At 34.0% G+C, this 9,390-nt stretch overlaps 1 protein-coding gene across 2 annotated transcripts in view; it reads left to right on the forward strand.

The window, feature by feature from the left end:
- The window catches only part of LOC107729402 (succinyl-CoA ligase [GDP-forming] subunit beta, mitochondrial-like), a 123,450-nt gene that overhangs the window by 46,331 nt on the left and 67,729 nt on the right, over positions 1-9,390 (forward strand). For both annotated transcript variants that reach the window (XM_016539885.1, XM_016539886.1), the window contains exons 4-6: positions 75-165; positions 3,482-3,634; positions 4,746-4,836. In XM_016539885.1, coding sequence (XP_016395371.1) covers positions 75-165; positions 3,482-3,634; positions 4,746-4,836 — 335 coding nt within the window. The remainder of the gene's footprint in view (positions 1-74; positions 166-3,481; positions 3,635-4,745; positions 4,837-9,390) is intronic.

Here is a 9,390-nt window from a genome sequence, read left to right on the forward strand (position 1 = left end):
TATATATTAGTAGACTAATTGGTTATTTAAAAGTCATAATGAATTAAAAGTGTAAAAATATGTTTCTATTTCAGTCCTGCTGTTGTTGGAGAGTTGGCCGGGAAGATGCTCGGCTTCAATCTGACCACCAAACAGACCCCTAAGGAAGGAGTGAAAGTAAAAACGGTACGAAGGAAAGCACCTTGTTTATCTCTGGCATAATTTCTCTTTTTTTAATGTTGTTCCGCTGAATAAATAATCGCTTTTGCACTTGGAAATGAAATTCTCTCTTTTTCTCTCTCTCTCTCTCCACTCTCCTTGTCTTCCTGGCTGCAGGAGAAAGCTGTATAATACAGTATCATTTAAAGATGCACTATTTTTTTCCCTTTCTGTCATTTCTTTAAAGAATTCTTCTTTTGCTATTAGCTGAGTTAGTTGTCATAGGTCATTGAGATGAATAAACTGTGTGAGTCAGACCTCAGTGTGGAGGGAATGTTGGTAAACAGCCATTTCCATGTGTCACTAACAAGCAGAAATATCATTTTCCTCCCTCTTTCTCTGCTTCTCTCTATGTCTGACACCCACACAGACCGGCGTACTCCTACCACCACCCCGTATGTTTATCACTGTTTATCTCTCTCTCCCTCAGGAGGTAATGATGGCTTCCTGCACTTAGCACATGTTTGTCCTCTCATCTTTAAACGCGGCCTAGAGCTCCCCATTATCACCCGCTTTTATTCCCGCAAGCTTCCCCTCATGCAACCGCCCCAAAACTTTTTTTTTCACAACGACGGCATTACATTTGTATCTTTTTCCTGCCCGAGAAACAGCCACGGGGGGTGGAAGTGCACGGCTGGAAGAGTAGGATGGATTCATAAAGGGAGGTGGTGAGGAGGATATAAGCAAAAATAAATAAATGCTTTAGAAATGCCAGCTCGAGCGTGTGGCACCCCCCTACAAACTTCTCTCGCAGCATTTGAGTGTCACATTCGCTATGCAAGAGCCCTCTGGTTTCCTTCTCACATGGATGCGTTATTGTATAATGAGGTTTTCTTCATGAATTCAGAATACAGTATCGGTTTTTTAAAAGGAAAAAGGAAAAGTACGTTTTGTAAAAAGTGTCCTAATCGTACAACACACACATATATATGCACAGCTGTTTCCAACATTGAAAATAATAAGAAATGTTTCTTATTATTAGAATAATTTCTGAAGGATCATGTGACACTGAAGACTGGAGAAATGAAGCTGAAAATTCAGCTTTACCACCACAGAAATAAATTACATTTTAAAACTTTTGAACGGTAGTGTATGTATACATAATTGTTTTATTGTTGCTGTTTTTTTTTTTGTTTTTTTTTTATAAGTAAAAAATAGATGTAGGTCAACGGCTGATGACTGTTTGGTTGAAATAAATACATACATATTGTAATATTATTTTTTACTCTTTATAGCTCTCAGCCCTGGAGGGGATTGAATATGGATGAGGGTTTGAATATGACTTGTGTTAAAAGGATGTAATTGTGTTGTCAGTCTCCGAGAGGAATGCTGCTTGTGAGCTGTCAGTGTGCCGTCAGGACTCTACGTTAATGTGCCGTGTTTCACTCAACTATGTTAGCGCAGTCTGTCTTGTTGGCCTTCTCTCTTTCTTTTCTGCCGTAATAGACTGTGAAGCGAGGAAATAGAGTAAAGGATCAAATGGATGGAAGGACAATGCAGGAAATAGAATGAACTGAGGGTGCAAACTTTTACCTCCTTAACAAGCCGAAAGGGATAAAAAATGGACATGAGTGCTGGAGATTGGAGTGTAGGGGAGACTGGGGCAATTGTAACACTCTACATTTCTTCAATCATATACAAGTAAGAGTGATGACACTTATTCAACACATACTCAGTAGTGCCTAGTGTCCCCTACATCCTGTGTGTGTGTGTGTGTGTGTGTGTGTGTCTTTTATTTAACAGTGAAGATGGGACAGTAGTCTGTTTTTTTAATGAATGTAAAAATCTTACAAATACACCTAGTCTCCTCTACGTTTTATTTTATTTACGTTTGTGTGTGTTTTTTGTTTTGATTTGTTGTTTTGTTTTGAGTATTTTTTGTCAGTGAAGAATGGACATTAGTAACATTAGTTACATTAGTTACTGAATGCAAAAATGTTTCAAATACACCTAGTCTTCCCCTCGTTTTATTATTATTATTTATTTTTTTGAGTTCTCTCTCTCTCTCTCTCTCTCTCTCTCTCTCTCTCTCTCTCTTTTGGGAGTGAGGAGGGGACTTAGTTTGTTACTGAATGCAAAAATGTTACAAATATGCCTAAACTCCACTACATCTATTTTATTTTATTTTATTTTATTTTATTTTATTTTAGTGTGTGTGTGTGTGTGTGTTTTGTTTTGTTTTGTTTAAGTATTTTTATTTGTATTTTGGTATTGAAGAGGGGACATTAGTCTATTACTGAATGCAAAAATTTTACAAATATGCCTAAACTCCCCTACATCCTTATTTCATTTCATTTTATTATTTATGTTTGTGTTTTGTTTTGTTTTTTTGTTGTTTTTTTGGCAGTGAAGATGGGATATTAGTCTGTTACTGAATGCTGAATGTTACAAATATGCCTAAACTCTCCTACATCCTTTTATTTTACTTCATTATTTATGTTTGTTTTTTATGTTTTGTTTTGTTTTGTTTGAGGTTTTCTCTCTCTCTCTCTCTCTCTCTCTCTCTCTCTAGTCTGTTATTGTAAACTCTCCTACATCCTTTTATTTTATTTCATTATTTATGTTTGTTTTTTATGTTTTGTTTGAGGTTTTCTCTCTCTCTCTCTCTCTCTCTCTCTCTCTCTCTCTCTAGTCTGTTATTGAATGCAACAATTTTACAAATATGCCTAAACTCCCCTACATCCTTTTTATCCTTTATTTTATTTTATTTTATTTTTTATTTAGTTTATTTTATTATTTTATTTTATAATTTCATTTCATTTCTGTGTTTTCTTTTGTTTTATTTGTGTGTTTTCTTTTGTTTTGTTTTAGACTTGGCATCATTTATTTGTCAGTGAAGAGGGGGCAGTAACACCTGAGAAATAGGATCTGATTGTGTTGCTGGCGAGACTAAAACCTGCATAATCTATTTAAGTGTTATGGGTCTTTTAAGTGTTATGGAACATATCGAGTACACAAATGCCTGGCACCAGACCTCTGTCTCCCCTTGCTTTTCTTCCTGGTTCCTTCCCTCTTCCTTTTTTGTGTCACTTTTCTTTCATCACCTTTTCATTAGTTGTTATTTCAACCCTGTTATTGGTGGTTCTATCTTTATCCACTTGCCATTTCTCATTGAGCTTTGCGTTGGCTGATTATCCTGTATTAGAAACGGCAGCAAGACCCGCAGCCAGTAAACTTGTGCCCTGCTTCAAAAATCATTGTCTTTTAACAGACCATGATAAATAGATAACACACAGTGATGAATCTCAGTCTCACTTGGTGTTTGTGTGTTTATGCTGAGCAGGTGATGGTTGCCGAAGCTCTGGATATCTCCAGGGAAACATATTTTGCCATCCTGATGGACCGTTCCTGTAATGGACCCGTGATGGTGGGCAGCCCTCAGGGTGGTGTGGACATAGAGGAAGTGGCTGCCACCACTCCAGAGCTCATCTTCAAGGTATCGCACTTGTATCTTTTAAGGGTTTTAAGGCTGTAGAAGTGAGTTACTTTGTGATTTTATGCTCAAGGAGTCATTTTTTTTTCTTGATGTTTTGAAATAAACTTGCTTATAAAAAAAAAGATCTACAGAAATCTTAAGTTTCTAGAAACAAAATATAGAAGCAAATATACTATTTATTTATTTATTGAATGAACCATTTTAAAAGTGACAATTTTAGAATTGTATTTGACCAGGAAAATGTATGGAAATGTAATATCTAAAAGTTCTGGTAATGTCTATAATAAATGTCTCTGGTATAGGTTAAGATTTTTTTATTGTCTCCCATGGTAGAAATTTTCTTTGGTTAGTGAACTGCTGCATCACCAAACAATACCAGACATTACATATAAATACATCATAAATAATCAAAAATAATAAATAATATCCAACACATTACAATAAATTTACAAAAAGAGCTAAACAATTCAAGCGCAGATAATCAAACGGTTGACATACCCATTGAAATGCATAAAGCCAGATCCTTCACTAAAATCGCAGGGTTTTTTGTTTGTTTTTTGGATAACTTTATAGACAAATATAATATGCTTACATTTTTAGAGTTGAAATGCCCTGAAATCTCTTTGAAAATGTAGTAATTATTAAGCACTAATGTCTTGAAAATGGCATGGATTTTAATTTGTCAAAAAGGATGCATAACCCTCATTTTTTTGCACAGAAGGCTTAAATGCACATAAAAGCCTTGTCCACCATTATAAGTAAACCACAGATAAAAAAAAACAAACAAACAAAAAAAAGTATGATAGGACTCCTTTAATGGACATCTTCCACAGATAGACTCATATTAAGACATGTAGCAGCTGCTTCTCATTCTTGTAGCTGTTTGTGATGTCTTGTGTTTTTTTTTTTTGCTTTATCTCTCTTGTGTGTGTCTATCTCTGTATATGAGTGATCTTTGTTCTCCGGCTCTCGTCTTTTTCTGGTTTGAGGTTGGCTGTGTGCCAGCGCTTAACTGCGTCTCTCTTGATTTTAATACGAACATCCGCTTTGTGTCAAATTTTGGCTGATGGTTGGTATTCTCTTGCTTTCTCTCTTCCATCTATTGCCTCAGGAAATCATAGATATCTTCGAGGGGGTCCGAGACGACCAGGCGCTACGTATGGCAGCTAATTTGGGATTCAAAGGACCGTTGGAAAGACAGGTAATGGGTTTGGACTGAATCGCTGCCAAAGAGATTGTGCCATTATAGTGTTGGTCATTAACAGAAGCACAGCGGCAACATTTCTTGTACGCTTTTAGGCCTCAGCAGACATCACCGGCCATCAACAATTCGTGCTGGTACGGCGTTCACATAAACTGCCACTTATAAACCTTCACCGTAAACAATATGCACAAGTTTAAATCTCTAAAATTTAATGACATTTATACCAAGGCCTTGTACAGGTCTCCAAGTGACTCTAGCACAGCAGATTCTGCACTGGTGTTTTTCAAAGCCTGTCACTTTATATGGGTCAAAAAACCAGCAGATATAAAAAGAATATGTCAGATAATGTATTATAAATATTGATGAATCTAGCATTCAGATTACTGTACATACTATTACCTATTGCTCTTTATATTTTTGAGAATTTAGGAGGTTGCTGTGATTAAAAGCATGAAGGTCTATTTTGCAAAATCGAAAGAATTGTTATGGAAAGTCAAAATATGACAAATTATATGTTACAAAGTACTGTATAAATCATTATCTAATCTTCAAGAAGAGTGTTACAGAGTATAAACTGCAAAATATGTGTTCCAAAAGTGTGAAATAAAAAAAAAGTATTGCAACATATACAAAATTGTTACAGAAAGTCAAAATATTGAAATTTTATGCTAAAGTGTGAAAGCATTATGAGATCTTCAATTAAAGTGTGTGAAAATCATATCAAATGTTATAGAATCTACGGAAGTATTACAAATATATTAAAAACGAAAATATTTGGAAATTTACAACATTGTTACTAAAAGACAAAATATTCCATAAAAGTGTTAAGAAAGTATGAAATATTAGGAATTCTATGATAAATTAAGCTATGACGACATTTTTCATGCAATTATGAAATGTGAGATAGTACTACAAAGTATTACAAAAGTCTTTCACGGAAGTGTTACAAAAAGTATGAAATATTAAAGTATCGCACAATCTAAGGAAATTACAAAAAATATTGTAAAATCTAAAAAATTGTTAAAGAAAGTTGAAATATGAAAATTATATGTTAATAATGTCAAATGTATATTTAAAACTTTCAGTTTAATGAATGAATGAATTGAGATTACAGTATGATTACAGACAGTTATTTTCAGATTAATTTGTTGATTTTTTTATATTTATATATATGTATATAGAGAGAGGGAGAGAGAGAGATTTTTTTTCTTCTAATTTCTGTAGAATTTTGTAGAATTCTGTAAAATTGTAAAATATATAAACAATTACCCAACATTTTAAAAACTGTGTTTTCATAAATATCTGACAGTGTTGATAAAAATTAGAGGGACATCTATGAAACCTCTTCAAATTTTTAATATTCACCTCATCTCCCTTCTTAATTTAGTGGAAATGTTCTTATTAAAACTGACGGCAGGTAAAGTTTGTAAAGAATCACAATAAATGGTGAGTGAAAGTTTGTTCACTCACAATAAACACTGAAGGAGCCGTAATTAAATCATATTAACTTAAAGAATCTCTCAACATTGTGTATCTGTATACAAGTGTATGATTTTCTCTGTATAGACATTCGAGAAGCTTGGCATTATGGAAATGACTGCTAAATGTCTGGCTTATCTGTTTGGCTCTTCTAAAGTCATCCTTTTACTGTGCATCTTTTGTGAGCATCTATTTGAGTCAGTGCTAATTAGAATGTTTAGGATGCAGTATACCGTTAACTTAGCTTCACCACTTTGATGTGCTGCGAATATGACAAAGAGCTGGCGCTCGCCTGTGCGTGCTGATGAGAGCGGCGAGACAATGTTTTCTGTCAGCATGTGCTCATTATCAAAAGAGCTTCCATTGGCGATGGGAAAGGGAGATGTCATTTTAGCTCTTAAATGCTTTGAAAGTAGAATTTGTTAGGATGACATGCTTTCAGAAAGCACATGAAATAGCAAAGTGTAAAGCAAAAAGCAGTCGGTTATCTTTCCTGTCTTAACCTCTCGTCAAACCAATTCAGATGCAAATGAATAAACAACTGTAGATAGATTTATGGATCCTTTAGAAATAATAACATTTACCTTTTGTGAATTTAGGAGATGTGATTAAGAGCATTGAAGTCTACTTTGACAATGACATGTTCCTGAAATTTTTTTTTTTTTTTCAAATCTGGCTTGATTTGAAAAATCTAAATTGTCACAGAAAGTTAAAATATGGACATTTTATGTCACAAAGCACTGTATAAATCATCTAATTATCCATAAAAGTTTTGCAAAATTGTTAAATATTCAAAATTAAATTAAAAGTATTACAAACATATTTATAGCACTTGCAAAATTTTCTTTTGACAAAAAGAAAGTCAAAATGCTTAAATTGTACGTTGCCAAGTGTAAAAGCATTATGAAATCTTCAAAGTGAGTGAAAATCATATAAAATATTGCATAATCCACAGAATTATTACAGAGGAAATATGAAAATATTACAAAATCAATAAAATTTTTACTAAAAGAGAAAAACAAAAGTATTATGTAATCATTCATGAAAGTTTTTCAAAAGTATGAAATATTTTTTTAATGTATGAAATGTAAAATCTATTAAAGATTTGCAAGATTACTGTACAAAACACTAAAAAAGTACTTCATATGCATACATATACAGTGCCCTCTACTAATTGGCATGCTTGGTAAATATGAGCAAAGGTTGCTGTGAAAATAAATCTGCATGGTTTATTCTTTTGATCTTTCATTCAAAAATTTGAACCTATCATTGAAGTAAAACCATGGAAAGTGGGGTAAAATCTCATTATGAAATTTTCTCTAGTTCACGTTGGCCACAATTATTGGCACCCAATTATTGCAACGTTCTTTTCCCAAGATAACAGCTCTGAGTTTTCTCCTATAATGCCTGATGAGTTTGGAGAACACCTGAAAAGAGATCAGAGAACATTCCTTCATCCAGAATCACTCCAGATCCTTCAGATTCACAGCTCCATGCTGGAGCTTCTTCTCTTCAGTTCACCACACTCATTCTCTATAGGGTTCAGGTCAGAGGACTGGGAACGCCATGGCAGAAGCTTCATTTTGTGCTCAATGACACATTTTTTGTGTTGATTTTGATGTTTGTTTTGAATCATTGTCCTGATGGAAGATACAACCACGGCCCATTATACGATTTCTAACAGAGGCAGTCAGGTTTCGATTTTTTATCTGTTGGTATTTGATAGAATCCATGATGCCATGCATTCAAAATATAAACATTGTATGTTACAAAGTATGAAATATGAAGTACAATGTAGTAATGAAGTAAAATGTAACTAAAAGACAAAATACAACTTTTACGAAAGTATGAAGTATTAAGAAATCTGAACTGAGCTGAATGACATAAAGCGATTTTAAATCTTTCATGGAAATATGAACATATAAGATATTTCACAGCAGTGTTACTAAAGTATCAAATAATACAAAATATGTAGAAGTATCACAAACGTATGAAATATAAAAGTATTGTAAACTTTACAAAAAAGGACAAAATATTAAAATATTAAATAAAATTATATTTTATATATAGTAAAAAAAAAAATCACCTTCATATGCATACATATACAGTGCCCTCTACTAATTGGCATGCTTGGTAAATATGAGCAAAGGTTGCTGTGAAAATAAATCTGCATGGTTTATTCTTTTGATCTTTCATTCAAAAATTTGAACCTATCATTGAAGTAAAACCATGGAAAGTGGGGTAAAATCTCATTATGAAATTTTCTCTAGTTCACGTTGGCCACAATTATTGGCACCCAATTATTGCAACGTTCTTTTCCCAAGATAACAGCTCTGAGTTTTCTCCTATAATGCCTGATGAGTTTGGAGAACACCTGAAAAGAGATCAGAGAACATTCCTTCATCCAGAATCACTCCAGATCCTTCAGATTCACAGCTCCATGCTGGAGCTTCTTCTCTTCAGTTCACCACACTCATTCTCTATAGGGTTCAGGTCAGAGGACTGGGAACGCCATGGCAGAAGCTTCATTTTGTGCTCAATGACACATTTTTTGTGTTGATTTTGATGTTTGTTTTGAATCATTGTCCTGATGGAAGATACAACCACGGCCCATTATACGATTTCTAACAGAGGCAGTCAGGTTTCGATTTTTTATCTGTTGGTATTTGATAGAATCCATGATGCCATGCATCTGAACAAGATATCCAGGACCTCTGGCAGAAAAATAGGCCCACAACGATAGGCCCACAACGATTAAAGATCCAGCAGTATGTTTAACCGTGAGCAGAGAGATTTCTTATCTCTTATAAATATCTCTTCAGAGATATTTTACTCATAAGAATTTCTAGGGAGGCAAATAATAGTGGCCAACATGCATTATTTCATAATGCGAGTTTCCCCCCACTTTCAATTGTTTTACTTCAATAAAAGGTTATACTTTTGTAAATGTTTTGTTTGAAAGATCAAAAAGATAAATGATGCAGATTTATTTTCACAGCCACCTTTGCTCATATTTACCAAGGGTGCCAATATTAGTGGAGGACTCTCTCTCTCTCTCTCTCTCTCTATATAT

The sequence above is a fragment of the Sinocyclocheilus rhinocerous genome, unplaced genomic scaffold, assembly GCF_001515625.1.
Source record: "Sinocyclocheilus rhinocerous isolate Xijiao unplaced genomic scaffold, SAMN03320098_v1.1 scaffold578, whole genome shotgun sequence".
Classification (NCBI taxonomy): Eukaryota; Metazoa; Chordata; class Actinopteri; order Cypriniformes; family Cyprinidae; genus Sinocyclocheilus; species Sinocyclocheilus rhinocerous.